Source organism: Ursus maritimus, unplaced genomic scaffold, assembly GCF_017311325.1.
Source record: "Ursus maritimus isolate PB19 unplaced genomic scaffold, ASM1731132v1 scaffold_7, whole genome shotgun sequence".
In the NCBI taxonomy this organism is placed as follows: domain Eukaryota; kingdom Metazoa; phylum Chordata; class Mammalia; order Carnivora; family Ursidae; genus Ursus; species Ursus maritimus.
The window spans coordinates 1,089,193-1,110,081 of record NW_024426885.1 but is presented as its reverse complement, the minus strand read 5'-3'; the positions used below and the strand labels follow the sequence as shown (position 1 = coordinate 1,110,081).

The 20,889-nt window shown below is 64.0% G+C and overlaps 1 protein-coding gene across 1 annotated transcript in view; it reads left to right on the top strand.

Annotated features, from left to right (window-relative positions):
- The window catches only part of PWWP2B (PWWP domain containing 2B), a 30,125-nt gene extending 10,131 nt beyond the window's left edge, over window positions 1-19,994 (top strand). Inside the window, exons 5-6 of the mRNA XM_040624292.1 lie at window positions 3,816-5,125; window positions 19,378-19,994. Of these exons, the coding sequence (XP_040480226.1) occupies window positions 3,816-5,125; window positions 19,378-19,388 (1,321 nt within the window). The 3' untranslated portion in view covers window positions 19,389-19,994. The remainder of the gene's footprint in view (window positions 1-3,815; window positions 5,126-19,377) is intronic.
- Window positions 19,995-20,889: the final 895 nt, after the last annotated feature.

Below are 20,889 nucleotides of genomic sequence, written 5' to 3'. Positions count from 1 at the left end.
CCCCCCCCCCCCCCCCCGCAGGGACGGCCTGCTCTCCAGGCTCGGGTACTCTGTGAAGCCAAGGCTGGTGCCCAGTTTGACCTACCAGGGCAGGGAGGGGTCACTGCCTGACCTCGCCTGTGCCCAGGGGCCATGCCTTAGAGCTCTGGCTCAGGTCAGGGCCTGGGTCTCTGTCCTAAACACACAGGGACTCCCTGAGGAGTGTATGTGCCATAAACAGGGGGCAAAACACCCCCTGGACCCCAGCTTTGGGGCCTTAGGGGATAGGGTGACTTTCCACCCCCTGCCCCCCTGCCCCCCCCACCTCAGTCCCCCCTGCTTGCTTGCCTGTGGAGGGAGAGGACTGTAGAACCCCCAGGGTGTGCTGGCTCCTGCAAAGGAGGGTCCTGGGGGGGAAGATGGGTTGGTTTGGGTGGGGGGTGATGGGAAAGGGGCTGCCCAGGGGTTTTGCTCTTAGGGCGCCCTGGGTCCCAGCTGGCAGGAGGGGGTCTGCGCTGACACAGCAGGCTGGTGTGGGGCACAGGCTTGGGGGTAGGGGGCAGGGGAGTCTCACGAGTGGGTGTGGGCTGGTTCCAAGGGGGGGACAGCAAAGAAGCCTAGAGGGGAGCAGTGGGGATGCAGGTGAAGGAGAGAGTATGCGTGAACACCCCGTCCATGGTCTGAGTGCCTGCAATGGTGGGCAGAACGTGGGCTTTGGGGGTGCCTTGGGAGCAGCCCTCTGGGTCTAGGTGTGTGGATCCTGCCTGTCTGCGGGACGCCCTTGGTCTATAGACCCGCCGACAGGGTGTCCTCTCGGAGGTCCCGCAGCCTTCCCTGTGGCCCTTGTTTCACGCCCATGGGGTGGCAGTTGGGGTGCTCTGTTCCTCACCCCTAGCTGGGGTACCCACTCAGCGTAGGGGCCAGTGTGCCATCCAGGCACTGCCCGCAAGGCCGAGGCTGTCCCTTGAGGCTCCCTGGGGGCCTCTGGCACTGTGTGTCTGCTCGATGTCACCCTCTGGCAGGGCACTGCTGCCACCCCAACCTCCCCTCTGTCCTTGCCAACACCCCCTGCATTGGAGGCCCCTTCGCGGGGTGCTGTGGGTTCCACGGAGGGGATCCTGACACCCCTAACCGCCAGGAGCAGGGAGCACGCTGGCCCAGGAGCTCAGGGTGAGCACGCGTGCCCCTGTGAATGCACGTGTGTGCACACGCACGTGCCTCGGGGCGAGCTCTTGAGTTTAGTGCTCAGAACTCTTAGCTGCTTTCGATGCCTGGGGAAAGAAGCAGGGGCCGGCCGACTTCGTTGTGGGGTCCCGTCCCCGCTCTGGTGCCTGGGGACTCAGGGTGAGGTTTGCCGGAACCCCTGCCTGTCACGGCCACGGGAGGGGGTGGCGGCAACTTTGGGCAGCGGCTTAGCTCCCACACCTGGAGTCCGGCACACTGTCCAGAGCGGGCTGCACAGCAACTGTTTTGGGCCTGGTGTCCGCGCTCTGTCCCAGCGGCTCAGCCGTGCCGGCGCACGGGGCAGTGGGGGCCTGGTGGGCAGGAAGGTGGCCGGGGCAGGCGCGGCTCTGCACCAGTCGATCCTGACTTACCAAAACTGGCGGCGGCGGTTGGGGCCGTGGGGTCTGTGCACCCAGTGCCAGGTGAGGGCGTGACCGCGGGGCCTCCTTTCCCACCCCTGGTCCCCAAGAGTCTGAGACCGTCCTAGCGCGGCTTCCCATGACTGCTTCCCACGAGGTGCAGGAAGGCGTGTGCGCACGCGGCCAGCACAGACGTAGGGAGAGGACTCCGCTGCCGCTGTGGGTCCCTGGGACGCAGGGCCTGGGGCTGCAGGGGCGGCAGGAGCCGTCCTGGGGCCGGCCTGGTTGTCCCAGGCCACGGGACAGGTGAAGGGCCACGTGCCCAGAGGAGGACGGGGAGCGGACGCTCAGTCTCACCGTGGCTGCTCCCCCCACCAGAGCCCAGTCCCCCCCGGGCAGGGAGCCGATGGTCCTTCTCCCCGGCTGGCCCTACTGCCGCCCCCTTCTCCCTCCCTCACGGCTACAGGCTACTCAGCCCTCTGGCCACACAAAGGGCAGGAGCAGGCTGTCTGGGCCAGGTGGCCGTGGACCTGTGTTTGCTGGACTCTGATCATCAAGAGAAGACATGCACCCCTCGCCCCCCAGCCCCACCCACGGAGACTTTAGATTCAGGGGACGGCCACAAGTAGATGCGAACCTGATGGGAAGGAGAAAAAGCATGATTCCCAGGCTTTTACCACGAATTTGAATTAAACAAAAATGGGGCAGTGTTCACACGCAGACATGCCATCGTGTTTATTAGTTCATTAACCTCGTGACCGTGAGGACCGTGGGGAGGCGGTGCCCTCTGTGCCCGGCTCCCGGCCCTGGCGCTCAGGGGCCGTGGGGGCGGTGATGTCATGGCCGGTCGGCCCCTCTTAGCTTGTCTGGATTCTGCTGGAGGACAGCGCGTGGGGAATTCGTTTGGAAATTGAAACAGTAGAAGCGTCATTTCTGCTCTGGTCAGATTCGAAGCGCGGAGCGAGGACGGAGAGCCCTGTTCTGCCTTGTTTCTCTCAACTTGGCGGAAGTCTGCTTTTGTGCTTAAAAACAGCAGCTTTGAGCTGAAGCGGTCTTGCAGATTACATCACATTTGTTGAAAAGCCGTGCGTGCCCACCACGGGAGAAAGGTGTGGAGTGATCGGGCTTGTTTCCCACTATTTGGCACGATGCGAATGGTTTCCTGCTGCGCCGTGGGTCGCAGGTGAATTAGATGCAGTGACGCTCCGACCGCGAGGCCTCAGGGATGGCCGTCCACTCCGGAAGGCGCTCTGCCCGCTGATTTCAACAACGAACCCCCCCAGGTGTGCAGCGGTCTGCAAGGTGGAGGCTGCGTGGTCCAGCCTTCCGGGGGGGGAGAGCAGGTCTCTAGCTGGGCAGGTCCCGGCTGGGGTGCCCTGGGGGAGCGCCGTGCCCTTGGCCTTGGCTGTGGATCTTCACAGGAGGGAGGTGGGTCTCCTGTCCTCTCTCCTTCCCTTCCCGTGGGTGGGCCACGTGGCCTCATTGATGGTGCTTGGCCCACTCCGCTCCTGGAGCTGGAGGTCCTGGGGAAAGGGCCTGGGGTGCCAGGCAGGAGGGGTGGTCCTTTGAGGTTGCAGTGGGCAGGGGTGGTGTGGATGTCACCTTCACCTGCGGGCAGTAGAGACAGTTGGGACCAGCTCAGCATTTAGGAGGGAGCGGGCTCACTCCCAGACCCAGGGCTCTGGTTTGCTGGCTGACTCCTGTCCTCTCTGGGCTCAGGAGGCCATACCTGCCACTGCAGCCCCAACCACCAGGTACCCACACACACGGCAGGGACCTGAGCCCGTAGGGAGCATGCTTGGGGTTTTCCCTCAGGGAGGAAGGAAGTGGGTGGAAAGGCCTGTGACCAGGGACCACTGGCCACAGAGCAGCCCCCCCCCCAGGCCCAGTCAGGCCACGTCACAGACCCCCCAGACCCTGTTCTTAGGCTCTCAGGGCCCCCACGCCTACATTGGGGGTTGGGAGGTCTCAAGCTGTGAGCCCATGTGAACCGAGATATGGACATCAGTGCCTGACAGACCGGAGAGGTGGCCTCCATGCTGGCCCCCAGACTTCATAGAGCACATGCCTTCCCCTGGGATGCCCCACATGGGGGAGACGCGGGGGTGTTTGCCCCCGTTTGGAGCCTGGAGGACCTGCAGGTGCTCCGGGCACATGCCTGCACCCAGATCCTGCCGGGCCCCTGTGGGTGGGGACTGGGTGCAGCAGCGTCCTCACGGTCCTAACCGTCCCCTTCTGTCTCCCCACTGCCAGGTCCGGCCTCTTCGGCTTGCCCCTGTCGGCTCCGCTGCCCCAGCCCGAGGACCCCCCCGTCAACGGCTGCCACGGCCCGGCCCCCACGGAACAGGACGGAGAGGCGATGCAGCTGGGGACGGGCCCTCCGCCGCCTCCTTGTGGGGACCAGCCCCCGGAGACCACAGACCCCAAGCCACCCCCGCCCCTCGTGCCACCGTTCCCGCCATATTTTGAAGGCGCCCCCTTCCCTCCCCCGCTGTGGCTGAGAAGCACCTACCGGCAGTGGGTACCACAGCCGCCACCCCGGACCATCAAGAGGACCCGCAGGCGCCTGTCCCGTAACCGCGACCCAGGCCGGCTCGCCCTGAGCCCCATTCGCCTGCGGCCGCGCCAAGTACTCTGCGAGAAGTGCAAGAGCACCGTGAGCCCCCCCGAGGCCAGCGCCGGCCCCCCAGCAGCCCCTCGGCCCCGCCGGAGGGTGGGCAGCGGCCCCGGCCCCGACAGGGAGCCCCGCAAGCTCGAGGACCCTGATGGTGGAGGGGACACGACGACGGCCGCCGCCAGGAGGAGGAACAAGAGGGAGAGGCGGGAGGAGGACAAGGCACGGGTGCCCCGGAGCCCGGCTATCAAGATCTCCTACAGCACGCCGCAGGGCAAGGGCGAGGTGGTGGAGATCCCATCCCGAGTGCATGGGTCCCTGGAGCCCTTCTGCCCCTCCCAGGCCCCGCTCGGTGGCAGCCAGGACCCCGCTGGGCCCTCCGCCTCCATCCCCAAGCTGAAGCTGACACGTCCCGGGCCCCCTGGCACCAACCTGCCACCCCCCAAGATCCGCTTGAAGCCCCACCCCCGGGGCTCTGGGGAGCAGGAGCCCGTCTACAGGGCCGAGCTGGTGGAGGCACTCAACGGCCATGGGCGAGGCCCCCGGGCCGGCTCACCCGCTCTCCTCGGCCACAGCTCTGCCGGCAGCGGGCTGGTGGACTCTTCTTCCGGAAGCTCTGGCGAGGATGAGGACTTCAAACGGTGTCCCCAGGGTCAACGCGGGCGAGAGAGCCTGGCTTTCCTCACCTCCTGCCCTGGGAGGGGGACGGATTGTCCCCGTGAGTCAGTGTGGAGCAGCGACAGCCTGGATGAGGCCAAATCGTCCAGCTCGGAAGTCACATCCCCAGACACGTGTGACCTCTCGTCGGGCGACGGTGCGTCTGTGCGGCCCTCGTCCAAGGACGCGAGGCAGACGGTCCCGCCGCTCACGGTCAGGCTGCACACACAGAGCGTCTCCAAGTGCGTGACCGAGGATGGAAGGACGGTGGCCGTAGGGGACATCGTGTGGGGTAAGATTCACGGTTTCCCTTGGTGGCCAGCGCGTGTGCTTGACCTCAGTCTTAGCCAGAAGGAGGACGGGGAGCCCTCTTGGCAAGAAGCGAAAGTCTCGTGGTTTGGTTCTCCAACTACGTCGTTCTTGTCTACTTCAAAACTCTCCCCTTTCTCTGAGTTTTTCAAACTGAGATTTAACCGTAAGAAGAAGGGGATGTATCGGAAGGCTATCACAGAGGCTGCGAACGCCGCGCAGCACGTGGCCCCGGAAATAAGGGAGCTCTTAACCCAGTTTGAGACCTAACTGGGGCGACCAGGTGAGTGCGCAGGGCCGCGGTCTGGCCGGCCCGAGACTTCCAGCGCCCCCCTTGGGACACTTGCCCTGCTCGCTCGATGCCTGTGTCGCTCAGCTTCCTAGGTCACAGGAGAGAGGCTTTCAAACTAGGGGCGTCCGCTGTCTCTGTGCCTGTGCGGGCTCTTTTGTGTTGCCAGAAAGGATCCGCTTACCCGTTTATCCGCCCGCTGGAGAAAGCAGGTTTTGAGATCACGGTCTTGACGGAGGGTGGGAGTAGCAGGGTGGGGGCATCCCTGGGGGTGGGCGCTCACTCGGAGGGGACGCACCCTCCTCTTTCCCCAGACGGGAGCCTCGGCCCCTCTCCCTCCTGTTCCCAGGTGGGTCCTGACTCAGGAAGAAGGAAGGGCACTCCCGTGGCCCTGCCCCCACCCTTCCTGCTGGTGCCAGTGGGTGCTGCTCCATCAGCGGGTGTGAGGTTCCTGGGCCTGTGGCGGCCGGGTGCTCTGGGCTCTGTCCCTGGGCCGGTGTCTTGCCCTCTGACTCCCCTCCAGGTATAGGACCTTCAGCCACAGGCCTCAGGAGGAGCCCCTTGGCGCTGTCACCAGGCAGCGGGCCTGTGGTCAGCATGTGGGTGTCACCTCTCAGTGCCAACTCCCCTCCCAGGCCTCCCCCATGGGAGGAGGCAGGTCCCCTGCAGACGGCCTGGGCTGGACCAGAGGGTGTATGCAGGAGTGCCCCGGTGGAGGTCAGGCCACGGCTGTCTTCCTGACCCCGTGGCCTAAAGCCCATATGCCCACAGAAACAGAGATGGGGGAGGCGGGACTGTGCTCACAGCAGTGGTCCTCCACCCCAGCTGGGCCTCTGCCTTGGTTTCTGTGACCTTCAGCTGACCTTGTCTGGTCTGGTGCACCTGCCCACCCCCCTGTCTGGGCCACAGTCCCCAGCTCAAGCCCTCAGGCCTTAGCGGGGCTGGTGGATATGTGGTTGGGAAGGGGTTTGTGGGGCACCAGGCATGACCCCTCACTGCTGTGCCACATGGACTGGGGGGCCTGGGGTTGAGGAAGCAACGACGATGCGGGGGGCACCTGGGTAGGGTCACAGCTGGGACTCTGGAAGCCGCGTCCCCACCTTTCCCCCACCTTCCTGTCTCAGGCCAGGTCACTGCCTGAATGACTCACAGGGGTGCAGACCCAAGCCCGCCCCTCCGGAACCAGGCACAGCGCCTGCGAGCTCTGGGTCTTCATGTCGGGGCGGGGGAGTGACACCAACCTGTTGGCATCGAGCCAGCGAGGGTCTCAAGTGGGGGTACCCTGGGGGGGTGGGCGGCCCGCTCACCTGAGGGGAGGGCACTGGAGAAAGGTCAGACGCCCTGCCCTGGGCCTGTCCTGGGGGCCTGGGGACCCTCTGTGGGGCCCTGCCCATCTGTGTGCCCTCTGCTGTCCCCGATCTGGGCTCACTGCCCACCAGACCCTCCTGCCTTTGGCCGGGTCTGGGGTCAGTGTGGAGCCTGGGCACATGTCCCACTTGGCCCTTTCCTCTGCACCCGGGGGGCCGTGTCGGGGAGGACGTGGTGAGCAGTCAGTCCTCAAGAGTGACCTTCGGATCCCTGGTCACAGTGCGCACTTACTAGGGACAGTGAGCCCACCCGGGGCCCAGTGTGGCCTGGGGAGCAGGGAGCCCCCAGCCATCCCTGGAGAATGTAGCCCAGTGTGTTCAGGGCTGGCTCTGTTTATCGGGAAGCAGAGGGAAGAATCTGGCCAGACAGGTTTGGCTGCTGCGGGGGCTGTGCCCACAGACTGGCCTCTCCTCCCTGCCTCCCTGCCTCCCCCACTTCTTCCCCCCATTCCCTCCCTCCCCCATCCCTCCTCCTCCTTCCCTGCCTTCCTCTCTCCCTCCCCTTCCCTCCTCCTCTGGCTCTGTGTTTCCCCCTCTCCGTGGCTGGCTGTTTCTCTGGCCTCTGGGGCTGGGCCCCGTGCTCCCACACCAGTGCACGGAGCTCTGGGAGCGTAGGACGCTGCATCTTTTCAGCACCAAAGCACGAGGCCGTTGTGCCTGGTTGGTTTGTGAGTTTTGTGTTTTGAGGATGGAAGACTGCTCCGAGGGCCACACCAGCCCGGTGTTTAGGTGCTTAATCTGCTGGCATTGACGAGCGCGGGCGGGGGGTGTCTCCAGGTGGGCAAGTTTGCTTTCAGGTGTCCGTGATGCTGTTTGGGGGCCAGCCCTCCGGCCTGCTCCATGAAGGGAAACTGGGAACTGCCTTCAGTGGGGACGGTGGGCTTCCCTGGGCAAGCCTGGGGCTGCGGGGTCTGGTGCAGGAGGCGGCCCCGCTGAGCTGTGTGCGGTGCTGGTGGGGTTTCCTGGTCGCTACTACCTGGGCTCCCCCTGGGAGGAGGGCTGCGTGGGCCTGGAGCTTGGGCAGGGAGACCGGCTGGGGAAGCTTGTACTTCAGGCTGTGTCCAGCCCAACTGGCGCTGCTAGCAGCCGAGGACACGAGCCAGGAGCACCTCGGCCTTGGGGGTGTCTGCACTACCAGCCGTCACATGTCAGGGAGGGTCCTAGCAGACCCCGTGGGGTCAGGGCCCTCCCAGGGACGTCGTGCCCAGCATCTTGTCCCGAGACAGTCCTCCATCCCGAAGGGGGGACGGCTGGAGGCTCAGCTGATGGGGGTGCCTGCAGGGACGTTCTGGAGAAGCACTGAGCCAGCCTGGGACTTGGTGGCCAGGGCACTGGTGAGGGGCCAGCCGGGGGCCTGGCTGGGCTCCGATGACAGGGCACAGTGGCCCTCGGCAGGGACGGCCCTCAGCAGGGACTGCCCCCAGAGCACCGGGTCTGCCCTGGGGGGACATGGGCCTCCGCCTGAGGAAGGCCCTGACCTCCAGGTACAGACACAGGACTGCCCAGCACTGCCCTGGCTGGTCACTTGGGGCTCTGGCCCCCCAGCCCAGCATCTCTGAGCCTCATTTTCCCCGTCTGTCTCCGAGTGACAGCAGCACCTACCTCTCGGGTTGGGTGGTGAGTGAGGGGTACCTGGGGGGCCTGTTGGCAGCCACCTCTGGAGGGGCCACTACGCCCTTTCTGGCTCAGCAGGGGCTGTTTTCACAGGGCCTCCTCCCGTTGTACCCCCCACCCGCACACACGGGCTGTCAGGGCCCCGCAGGGAGGTCAGGTGGGAGGGTCACAGGCTGCATTCCTGGGGTGGGGATGGCTCATGCTCCCAGCTGGATGGGGCAGGCACCCTCCTCTGACCCGGACCTTGAGGGACTTGGCTAGTTAGAGGCCCTCGTCCTGCAGGTGGGGCAGGGACAGCCTAGAGCGTGGGGCCAGCCCCCCAACCTGAAAGTGATGGCGACTCCTCCTGAGGGTGGCCGCCGGCCCCCTTGGGCCGAGAGCTCTGCTAGATGGGAGACAGAGGGGCACAGTATCACTGTGGGCCACACCCTGTGAATCACAACCCCCAAATTTGTGCATAATCACACACAGGAACGTGCTGAGAAGGGACGAGGGCCCCCCAGCGAGCATCTGGCGAGGAAGCTGACCTGGACTGGGGATCCGGGAAGGCTTCCTGGAAGAGGTGACATATGGCTGAGCGTGAACGGTGAGCTAATCATGAGCTAATAGGCTGGGGGGTGAGCATCGTAGGCAGAAGCAGGGTGCGTGCCCGAGGCCTGTGGCAGGAGGAAGCCTGTACTTTCCAGGGTGGGGGAGGAGGCAGTCGGGCAGGCGCGGGGATGCTGAGGCCCGGGCAGCAGCAGCCTTGTCATGAGAGAAAGGGCACCATGCGGGCAGGTTAGGCAGAGGGTCTGAAAAGGGCCAGGAAGCGAGGGACGGCGGGAGGACAGAAGCTGAGGCCAGGGGCGAAGTGGGGAGCGGGTTCTGAGGCCCAGAAGAGCTGAGCCAGGGGTGCTGGGTGTTGGCTCCTGGAACTTGGGGACCGCTGTGGACCGGGCGGCCCCTGCTGGCTGGTGTCTGAGGGCCCGAGTCTTGGCTGGGAGGTGACTCCGGGCCCAGCACTCAGAGGAGCACCGGGGCTGGGTCATGGGTCTGGGGAATGATCTCAGCCCCATAGAATGGCCAGTGGAGAGGAGGAAGCTGTGGAGGAGAGAGGCTGAGAGAGGTGGCCAGAGGCGTGAGGCCCAGGGGGGCCCAGAGATGGGGACCAGGCAGAGAGAGGCAGGTGGGCCAAGGACTCAAGGGGGCAGTGGGCCCACACAGATGGGAGGGGACCTCGTAGCCCGCAGGCCCCGCACAAGGAAGGGTGGGCAGAGAGGGAGCCATTACTGACGGTCATCGGGAGCACGCCCCACGGGGCTCAGTGTCCTGGGAGCCCCGACGTCTGTGCGGCCCTTGGAGCCTGGGGGCCCCTACTGGGCAGAGCCGGGTGGTAGGTGGGCTGTCGGCGGTGCTCTGTTGCAATGTGGGCCAGGAGCTGTGGCACCTGCCTGGGGTGGGGGGCAGGATGGCTCCCGGGGCCCCTTCTGGCCTCTCGGGCCAGTAGAAAGTTCACAGACTCCAGGTGAGCTGGAAGGACCCCGGGGCTGTTGTCCAGCCTCCTGTGGAAGCACGGGCCCAGCACTTCCCTTCCTGCCTGAGTGGCCAGGGTGTTGGAGGGCAGGAGCTTTTGGGGTCACACAGCAATGCCCCTCAAGGTGCCGGTGGGTGGGCAGCTCCAGGACTAGACTTCGTGCCTCACTGAGCGTCACTGAGTGTCCTTGGGGCTAGCCTCATCCCCTGTACTCGCTTCCTGTGGCCGCTGTCCCCAGTGACCACACACTGGCCGCTTGCAAGAACAGAAGTTTATTCCCCTGGTTCTGGAGGCCCGACCCCAAACTCAAGTGTCTGCAGGGTGCACTCCCTCTGGAGGCCCCAGGGGAGGGTGCTTCCAGCTCCTGGGGGCTCCCAGAGTCCCTGGGCTGGTGATGGCATCACCCCAAGCTCTGCCTCTGTGATCACATGGCCTGTCCTCCGCCTCTGTGTCCTGCAGGGACCCCAGGACAGCCATGTGGGTGACCCAGTGTGTCCTCATCCCAGCGTCCTAGTGTAATCACACCTGCAGCACCTTCCCCACCGAAGGGGACAATCCGCTGGCCCCAGGGGTTGGGACCTGAAGTCTGGGGGGCACCGTCCACCCACTGCCTCCTCCCGTCTGGTCAGCGGTTGGGTTAGGGGCCTGCGTGTCCACCCTGCTGAGGCCCGCCAGCCTCTTCTTCGACAGGCCAGCTGGGCTCAGGGAGAGGTCGGCTGGTGGCGGACAGAGCCTGCTGGGGTTGTGCGGTGATGGAGGGACTCTTTCCAGAGGGATCCGCCACACGCCACCCTGCTCGGGAGGCGGTGCCTGTGGGCGGTGGGTCCTGGCAGCGCCGCGGGACACTTCACACTGTCAGTGTCACGGTGCTTGTTTCTCCCCGGATACGGAGCTCCGGCAGGAGAGCCAGCCTGAGCCCCACGCTCGGAGCTGCTGGCTCCGGCCTCACGGCTGGCCTGGCAGGGTCGCCCTCACTGAGGCCGGAAGCTTGTGTGCAGCTTGCTGGTGGGCTGGGGCGGAGTCGTCCGACCCTGGGTCCATGGCCTCACTCTTCTTGTGGGTTCTCCCTTTTGGAACGGGGTCCTTGAGCTGCACGCCCCAAACTGGCTTTTCTCTTTTCCAGCCCTAAATAAAAGGTACTTCCACTTCTGACGATGGGCTTCTGAGCTGCGTTCAGGGAGCTCAGGTCCTCTGTGAAGGTTGTAATTATTTTGTTCCCGAAGGAAACAAAGACCTGTAATTCCAAGCCTGCTGTGGCAGCGCAGGCCCCGTCCCGCCTCCCAGCTGCCAGCGCTGTCCCTGCCGCCTCCTCCGGGCAGGGCCCTGAGTGCGGGGGCAGCGGGGGGGGGGGGCAGGTGGGGTGCAGGTAGGCGTGGCAGGAGCAGGGGCAACGCAGTGCCCGGGAGACTCACAGGGTGTTTGCAACGGCTTCCGGGGCACCAGGTGCCTGGGGCCAGGGGATTTCTGGGGGGAGCGGGGCGGGGGTCGTCCAGGCAGGTGCTGTCCCTCCCCCGGTGAGGTGCCTGACCTGGCAGAAGAGCGAGTTTTGCCCTTGTTTTCATTGCTTCCATGCCCCCCCACCTCCAAATACTTGCCCCCGGCCCCACCCCGCCTCTGCACCCCTGGCCCGAACGCGAACCCAGAGGCTCGAGGGCACTCAGGGCAGGACCCACCCTGCGCACCTGTGCCGTTGGATTGGAGCAGGACCGTCCGCGGGGGTGGCGGCCCCGCTTATTCAGCACTGCTACCCTGTCTGTTCCTTAGCGATCCTGCAGTGACACTGGGGTCACCGCGTAATTTAGGCGCAGTCTTACTGGCCTTATGACCAGCGAGCTCTGTCCTGGGCATGTGCATGTCACACAAGCACGCGACTCCCTTCCATCTGCGCACATATCGCCATCTCCGGTGTTCACCCTGGCCCGTCCGCGGCAGGTTAGCTCACCGGCTCCCGCGTCGGCTCTGACCGGATTCCGGCTTGCGGTGGGCATTTCCCGCCCGGACCTGGGGTCGGCCCCTCCAGGGGGTCCTGGGTCCTCTCCGGGGAATGGCAGCTGGCCACCCCTCCTGGCACCTGGGGGCCCCGAGCTTCTTGGCGGTTTCCGGACTGTTTCTAGCGTGGGCCGGTGACAGACCTGGGATTTCTTTAGAAGAAAGATCAGGGCTTCGTAACTAGTTTTTCTCATTCAGAATTTGTACTTTTTTAATTTTCATATTTGTGTTTCTGCTTTCTTACACTGAAAATCTTGGTTCTTCACGAAACTCATGTAATTACAGTTGACCTCTAAACAACACGGGTTTGACCTGCGAAGAGTCACTTGTATGCGGGTTTTTTCGAGAAATACACGGCAGTACTGTGAATGTGTGTAAAAGTAAATTTTTCTCTCCCTTCTGGTTTTCTTAATAACGTTTCCTTTCCTCTAGCGGACTTCGTTGTAAAAATACGGTGTGTCACATGCACAACATATGTGTTCAGTGGCAGTGTGGTCTGGTCCAGAGTGGGCTGCTAGTAGCTACGTTTCAAGGGAGTCGAAGGATTTTTGAGCGTGCGGGGGGGTCACACCCTAATCCCCGGTGTTATTCAAGGGTCAACTGTGTTAATTTTCCATGTAAATGTTAATGAGTGTGTTGTATGTCGTATGTCGAATATTAAACATACGTGTGCCGTATATTTGACGTGTAATATGTCAGCCACCTAATCTTCATGGAACGTGTCACATGTCATGTCAGAGCGACAATTTCGCTCGTGTCACCTGTGGGCAATTAGTGGGGACACTGCAGGGTTTCCTTGTGGGTCTTCTTGTCCCTGGGGTCTGGCCCTTCGTGGGCTGGGGGCTGTGTCTGATTCCTCTTCCAAAGTCATCCAGACAAATCCTCTGTCCGCGGTTGTTGTGACCTTGAAACACAGTTAGGGTCATTGATTTCATTGTACTTCTACTTTCAGCTATTTCTGTCTTTTTACATTTTGGTGTGTGTTTCGTAATTCCGCGCACATTTCTGAGGGTCCCATGGCAAATCGATGCGACCAGGCCCATTTGGAGCACCCCATGGGGCTCAGCGTTGGCTCAGGGTTGGCTGGTCCTCCCACGTTGGCGACACAAGCAAACACCTACATGTCGCCCCCTCTCCCCGCTTGGGCATGAGCGGCATCCACGCCCCCCCGTGCCTCACTTTCCCTCTGACCCGCAGAGAAGATGCTGGTGGCCACGTGTGGAGACCACGTCCGCATCCCGGCAGAGTGCGCGGGCACACCGCGGCCTGTTCCTCAGCATCCTTACGGACCCCGGGCTCTCCACGCTTTCCTGACAAGGCACCTGTGAGCTGGGGGTGGGAGCAGGTCACCAAGCAGGAAGGTGCCCGTATCCTGCAGGCCTCAGGGGACCCGAGACTCCGACCTGGCCCAGCGGTGGGGCTGCAGGCTCCAGGGCAGGGTGGCCCCCGAGAACCCACGTTTTCCCTGGGCCCTGGCTCGTGGCACCGTGTGGCAAAGCCTTGGCGCCCACCTCACCCCGCACCTGCTGGCTGCCACTTCTTCCTCAAGGTCGTGGCTCTCTGTCCCCTCCTCGGGGAGGCGCTCCCAGAGCTCCCCATGCACAGCTGTGCCCAACAAGCCCCTGCTCGGCATACTCGCCCCACGCGCTGTTCTGTGGGGGTCTTCCCTGCAGGTAAGTAAGTTCCCGTGAGTTCAGACCCTGGCAGCAGGGGCCCGTGGCACCGGGGGATGGGGACAGTGGTTCATGGGAGGCGCAGAGCCAAGGTTCAGTCCTGGCCGGGCTCTGCACTGTGCATCCAGAACACCAGGGGCTGCTGGGCGGCCCTGCCTTGGCCTTGGAGACGAGAGCCAGTGGCCTGATGTGTCCACGCGCCCTCAGCACAGAGGCCAGGGGAGACGCTTCCAGCTATGGCTGGAAGGGTACCTGGGGGGGAGGCAGCCTGGGAAGAGGCTCTGGGGCAATTAGGCATGTAGGCATCTCCCCGTGGCATCTCTGGACTGCGAACCCTGAGCTGGAGGCTCCCACATCCACATGGACAGATCACATGGATCACAGGCCCTCCTGGGGTTCTGAGCCTGTCAGCACTTCCCCGACCTCTGCCCGGGGGCTCCCCCCACACAGAGGGGGAGCCCTGGCTGGGAGCCGGGCACCTGAGCCTCTGGACCACAAGGGTTGGGCCGAGTGTCAACCTTCTGGATATGGTGGGGAAACTTGACTTCTAACAACAATCTTCCGGTCCTCCATTCCGGAGGACGTGGCATCTCCGATGCTGGCATTCTGATTCTGAAGGCTTCCTGCCAGCGTCTCTGAATTTCCCAGGGGAGACAGGGCTGCACCCCCTTGTCCCTGGCCTTGGGGCCCTCACACCTGGGCCAGGGTCTGCGGTGCGGTGTGGGTGTATGTGGCTACAGGAACCACGGGGACCAAGCAGGTGGTGTAGGGCCTGGTCCTGCAGAGCGGGGTGCTCGGGCCACGGCCAAGGCCACGCTGGTCTCAGCAGGGTTGAGGGTGTGGCCATGCTTGGCCAAGAGCCAATCTGGAGGAACAGGGCCAAGTGGCAGAGCTCCTGGGTGTGTGGCCCATGGAAGGCCACGTGCTGTGGATCTCATGGGGCTGGACATGGGGTCACAGGTCCAGGATGTGAGCGTGGGTGGCCACTGTGTGGCAGACGCTTAGGAGGGACGGGGTCATGCGTGTTGGGTGTCTCCTTGGCTCCTGGAGGGCCCGGAACATACTCTGCGTCTACGGATGGTGAACGTCGGCGATGCCTGGCCAGCGGCCGTGGGCCTTCGCCTTGTTCTGTGATGCCTGGGGATCCTCGCTTCTGACGTGGCTGCCACCGTGTGCAGAAGCCTTGTGGCTGGAGAAACAGGCCTTCTTGGTTCTGGTCTTCAGCGTGGAGGGCTGCAGGTCTGGTCGTCGTCGTGGGGCCTGGGCACTGGCTGACTTGTGCCATGCTTCCCACCCTATGCCCACGTGGCCCAGGCCCTCCTGTTCACCGCCATTTCTCAGCAAGCCCTAGCTGAGGACCCCGTCACTGGGGCGCCAGCGTCTCAGGTGGGCAGAGTGGCCTCAGCCGACCTTAACTGCGGGGGCCCGTCGTGGTGATCTCGGGGCCCCGTAGGGGACGTAGCCCCTGTGGGGTCGGCTGGGGCTGTCAGAGCACTTGCGTGGTGGACGCGGGAGCCAGAGCCCTGCCCAGAGACCCAGGGAGGCCTGTCCTCCCCGGAGCAGGTGGGGCAGCTTGCTGGGCAATTGGGCTGGTTCCCGGCCAGTAGGGCGTCTCCCTGCCCAGGAAGTCCCGGGAAAAACGAGCTATTCTCGGTGCGGCTGCCACTGTCGGCCGGAGCCTGTGTAGTGACCTCACCTTCCCCATTGTTTCCGAGTCGGGCGGGGTAGGAGGGACAGCGGGGGCCGGGGTGCTCCGGGACGGGGTGTCCGGGCCAGCGGGGGCGGGAGGAAAGAAGAGGGTTGGCCAAGGCTCTGCTTTTGCAGAAGGGGTTTCCTGGCTGGCCAGCGACAGCAGAGCAGGGGACCAGCCCCGCCGTCTCCAGATTTCTAGGAACACCTGCTCTTCTCCTGGAGGCCCAGCCAAGCCGGAGGGCTTCCAGGAGCCGCTGGCCGTCCGCGGCAGACAGTGAGGACCAGCCCTCCTCGGCTCACTCGAATCCCGTGTTTCTTTTGGTGGGAGAGGGGATGCCCTGGCCACCTGCTCTCTGGTCTAGTGTGCATTTTTCTAATGAGAATGCCAGCTGATGGATGTTTACAGGCCTCTCCAAAGTCGGCCTCAGAGAGGGGTATGGGCAGTATGGGCATGATCTCCGGGGGCCGTGTGAACCGTGCTTGCCTGTGATGGATGGGAGCCCCTGAAATACTCAATGGAAAGGAGCAGCCACGGGATTCTGGGTGGCGCTGACCCCTCGCCCCCCAGCAACTCCGCCTGTGATGGGCTGTGACCTCCCCAGACCCTGACGCCCCTCCTCACCCCTCCTCACCCCTCCTCACGGCTTCTCCCAGGCGCTCAGCTCCCCGGTATTGTGGAGGTGGGGCTGTCTGACCCCTGCCCGGACCTCTCCTGGAGCAGGAACAGCCTGGGGCATCACAGCCGCTCCCCCAGAGGGAGAGGCGAAGTGTTGGTGGGAATGGAAATGGGTTTGTGTACCCACCCCCCATCTAAGAAGGGGCAGCTCCTCCCTGCGCTGGGAATGTCCGTGCTCAGCAGTGGGGGGCGTCTGTGAGGAGGAGGGGTGGGGACTCCATCCTCCTGCGGAGCTTCCCCGGACAGTGGGTCATGTTCTCCTCGGGGACCCCGAGTCAGGGCCTCTGCCTGGCCAGGGAAGGGACGGCACCCCAGGTCGGGGCAGAAACCTTTGTCCGCTGCGTGCGTGTTGCTTGCTTCGCCCCTCACAGGCCGGGGAGTGTGGAGCTGGTCTGCACACAGCCAGCCTTCCCTGCAGGGCGTGTGGTCGGGGCCGGGGGTGAGGGGTGGTCAGGCCTGCACTTGGGGGGCCTGTTTCCAGCAGAGGCGCCTGTCACCTGGGGGCCCCTCACTCCTGGTGCTCAGCCCCGATGTCTAGCTATGCTGAGGTGGGGTCCATGACCAGGGGACCTAGGGCCTCATGGGGTCCCCTTCTCAGGCCTTCTGGAGACAGGACTCCCCCTTGGGGACACCTGGATTGCAGATGTCTGACCTCCAGGACTGAGGGAGGGACTCTGTGTTCGGAGCTGCCCGTCTGTGGGGCTTTGTTCTGGTCGCCCTGGGATATGGGTTTGCAGCCTGGCTTCGACGCTTGATTGAGTGACCTTGGGCAGGGTGCGGAGCCCTCTGAGCCTCAGGGTGGGAGGGTGATGGCACCCCTGGGGTTGTTCAAAATAGAAATAACCCAGGGAAGCTGCCCCCCGCCCCAACGCCCCCAGCCCTGAACATCGCGGCCGAGGTCATCGCTGTCCCTCTCTGCCACTGCCTCTCCTGCCCCCTGGGGACCGCTGGTCTCACCCCATGAAACCCCAGGGCAGGGCGAGTGTCTCTGGTTTGCTGTAGCCACTGAGGGCGTACCTTTCCTGCTCATTGGAATCCTCGCCATTTTGGATAGAGGAGGCCAGGCAGTCCCTCCTTCCACCCTCCCAGCCAGACCACTCATGGGTGGGATGGTCGCTCTCAGCCCTCTGCCCCGGGGTCTTTCCTGGGCCCCCAGGAGCCTGACGGTGGGTCCGGGCCTGGATGGGCCATGCACCTCCCATTTCTGTGACACTGCAGGGAGGGGCAGTCCCCCATGTCCGCCCTGTCCCACGGCCAGCAGCCTTGCATGGGAAGGTCTATGGAGGTCAGTGCCTTGCCCCCCTCCACGCAGCCTCATCCCTGCGGCTGCCTTGGGCCCCAGCTCCTCCCATCCAGCTGCGGGCTTGTACCACCTGTGTCCCTCCAGGCCAGCCCCCCTGGGCAGGTGTGGCTTGCACAGGGCTGGCCCCGGGGACCTGACCCCCGCTTCTCTGGGCCAGCGTGGGGGGCGGGGGGGCAGTGCCGGCAGTGGAGCGGGGGGAAGATACGTGGGTTTCTCTGTGCAGCTCTGTCTCTGGGGTTTTATTCCTCGTAAATGGAAGAAGGCTCTGATTCTCATTTCGCATGATAGTAAGGCGTTCCTGAACATAATTTCTTTTCATTTAAGTTTTATTTGTATCAGCGTTATGTGTGTTCACATCGTAAAGCGCCACTAGTGATGGAAAGTGTGTAACGAGAGCGTTTGTCTCCAGAGTCCTAAGTGGTGCAGTTTCCTGCTATTCTTATTCCGTGATTTTTCAATCGAGGCACCGCTCACGGACATTTCCTCCTGTCGAAGATGAAGACAGAGCAATCACGGGGTCCCCTGTCCCCCCCCCCACCACATACACAAGCACGAGGCTGGGGCTCAGTCCAGCGTGGTGTGGACATGAAAACTCACAGCCGCTCCCCCTGGACGGTGCTTCCTGCCCACTTGGCTCTGTTCTCTGGGAATTGAATTTGCCTCATGTTTGGCTGCTTAGTTTTTATGTTCTTATCATCCGCTCGTCCGCAGCTCAGGGAGGTCAAATCCCCCAGTGCTTGCAGACGCGGCGTGCGACCGCTGTGTGAGCGAACTCCCCCAGAACACAGCGGCTTCAGACGACGCGGGCACCGCCTGTCTTCCTCCTGTGTGAGCTCCTGGCAGCGCGGGAGCCATGGGCTCCCTCGCTGTGGCCGCACCCGCGTGGCACGCCAGCCCTCACACCGTGCACAGCGGTGTGCTCTCTCTGTCTCTCTTTCTCTGTCTCTCTGTCTCTTTCTCTCTCTGTCTCTCTCTCCCTCTCTCCCTCGCTCTCTCGCTCTCTCGCAGGCACACCCAGGGCCCCTCCGCGTGGCGGGCTGCGCTCCCTCCCAGCACAGAGGTCTCAGCAATAGGGACCTTGTGGCGGCAGCTCTGTCTTGGGGGCTGAGCCGGGACAGGAGCGTTGTCACTTCTGCTTCCTGTGTTGGTCTCGGGACATCCCGGGTGGGGGACACAGGCGCTTTCCGGTTGGAAGAGCAGCGGGATTGCAGCCAGCGGGGCTTCGTGGTGCCTCTTTTCCTGCAGCTCCTGCCTGGCCGGACTGGAGGCGGCAGCACTGGCCTCTGGCTTCCTTCTGCCGCCAGGACCTGTGACCCTGGACCCTGCAGACCTGCATGTCTCCCTCCACCCCTGACTAAAGGGCAGGGGGACGTTGAGAACCCTCCCCCTAGGCTGCTGGCCTCGGGTGGGCTCCCCTCCTACAGGCTTGCCCACTGTCTCCGTGGGGAGTCTGGCGTTGAGACCCGGGGCTGAGGTGCCCATCTGCCCCCACGGCCAGGGCCGCCTGCTCAGGGAAGCCATCGGAGACCTGGGTGGTCACACGGGAGGTGGGAACGCATCGAGAAGCAGGGCTGAAGCTTGACTCCCCACCAACCTGGGGGAGGTGTTTTTACTCGAGGGTCTGCCCCCGACCCCAGAGGGCCCCCCAGACCAGGAGGGTGTGTCTCTCCACACGCCTTGACGGCAGCATGCTGGGGTCCCTCAAAGCTGTGAGCCCCAGGGCCATGTGCACAGCCATTAGCTTCCCCAGGCCATGAGTGGCCGGAAGGATCTAGAACAGCAGGCCTCCCCTCAGCACTGCTGTGTGCTTCACGGAGAGCCCTGTGAAGTAGTCAAGGGTCCTGCACCTTTTTCTGGGAAATGCAGGGCCCCTGGGAGGCAGGATGGATGCAGGTGGGGTACGGGGTCGGGGGGCCCTGCCCAGGAGGCACGGGCACCAGGGAGGCACAACTCCCGGGATGGTGAGGGCCACTGGGAGCTGGGGTCCTTGGGGATCCCCGGCGAGGCAAGAGCCCAAGAAACATGGCTCAAAAGACCCGCAGTGGGTGCTCTGACCTGGTGCTTGGACCCCCAGCACTTGACCCCGGGGTAACCTCTTTTCCTTTCTGCTCCCCTGAAGGTCATCGATGATGAGAGCACAGCTATCCTGGAGCTTCCGACGTTGGGGGTGCCCTCCACGTCCCCCATTCCGTCTGAGGGACCCTGCGTGCCTTCTGGCCAGCTATGTGCAGAGACGTGCCCGGCCCATGGCGGTCAGCCTGCTCACGGTTGCCCCGAGAGGGGCAGGCGTGTCCGGCCCGGAGGACAGCGCCCCCGGAGCACGGCGGCTCCTCTCCGTGGAATGTATTGATTCCCCACACTCACACTTCTGTTCTTCTGCTTTGTGAAGCTCCAGGAGCGCAGTGACACGCCCGCTGCTGCCACCTTGCCCTCGGGGGTGCCACGGAGCAGAGTGGGGGGCACCCCAGCATCGGGCATCCTGGGCCAGGCCCACCGCAGGGTCTCTGTGCACTTGAGAACCGGGGCGGCAAAGCCGGGGTCCTGCCGGGCGCCTGGCACCTGCCCTCAGGGGTTGCCATGCCCCCCCCACGCCTACCCGAGCTGTGGGCCTGGGGAGGGCACCGCTTTGAGAACGCTCAGACTTCCATAGGAAAGCAACCTGGCCCCGCGTTTGTAAGAGAGGGCTCCTCTCTCCTTTTTGTCACTTTAAAGATCAAAAAGAAAAAGAAAGAAACAGAAAATGGGTTCTGCTCTTTCTTTGTTCGAACACGGGAGAGAATGAAGGGAGGTCTGTGTTGAGGCTGTGCGTTCTATGGGTCGCAGGAGGACCGGCCTGTAGAGGAACATGGCAGCTTTGAGGAGCAGGTGGCCCGGGCGGGCAGCGTGTCTGCAAACGGGGTAGCCTTGCTCTCACTCCTGCCGTGGCACCTGCCGTGGCAACTGCCGTGGCTGGTTTCCTGGCTTGCTCTTCTGGAGCCAAGCGGCATCCCAGAGAGGACGGCGACAGCTTGGCCCGTCCCTGGTTTTACTGGAGCACTTTAAGGGCCCGCCGCCCCAGCAGGACTGCTCGTGGCCAGGCTGGGGGTATGCGCAGCGGGGGGCATCTTTGGATGTTCTCCAGGACAGCAGAGGGTGGGACCCCCCGCCCCCGCGGTTCCTGTGGTTCTGGCCTTGACTCTTCCGAGTGGGCGTGGGGGTGTCAAACATCGGTCACAGCAGAGCCAGAATCCCACCAGAATGAAACCCTCGGGAGGAGCTGTTCTGGTCCAGGCCCCTCCAGCCCTCCACCCCCAGGGTCCACCTCTGGGAGGAAGACCTCACATGAGTCCAGGAGGGCGGCGGGGTCGGGGGTGTGCTGTGGAGGACAGAGAGAGGTGCCGTCCTCCCCTTGCCCTCCCCTCCCCAGAAGCCGCCTCCCTGCCCTCACTCCACGGGTCCAGCAGAGCCCAGGCCCCCTGTGCTCACAGCTGCCCTAAGGCCGTCACCCCAGGCTGAGCCCGGCCCTTGGGTGCCAGGGGCTGCCATGCCCACTCTGACATGATGCCTTGATTGGGGGGCGGGGGCAGTGCCAAGGCAGAGAGAGGGCGTTCCAGGAAAGCTAGGCATGGCTCCTTCGAGAAACACACGTCTC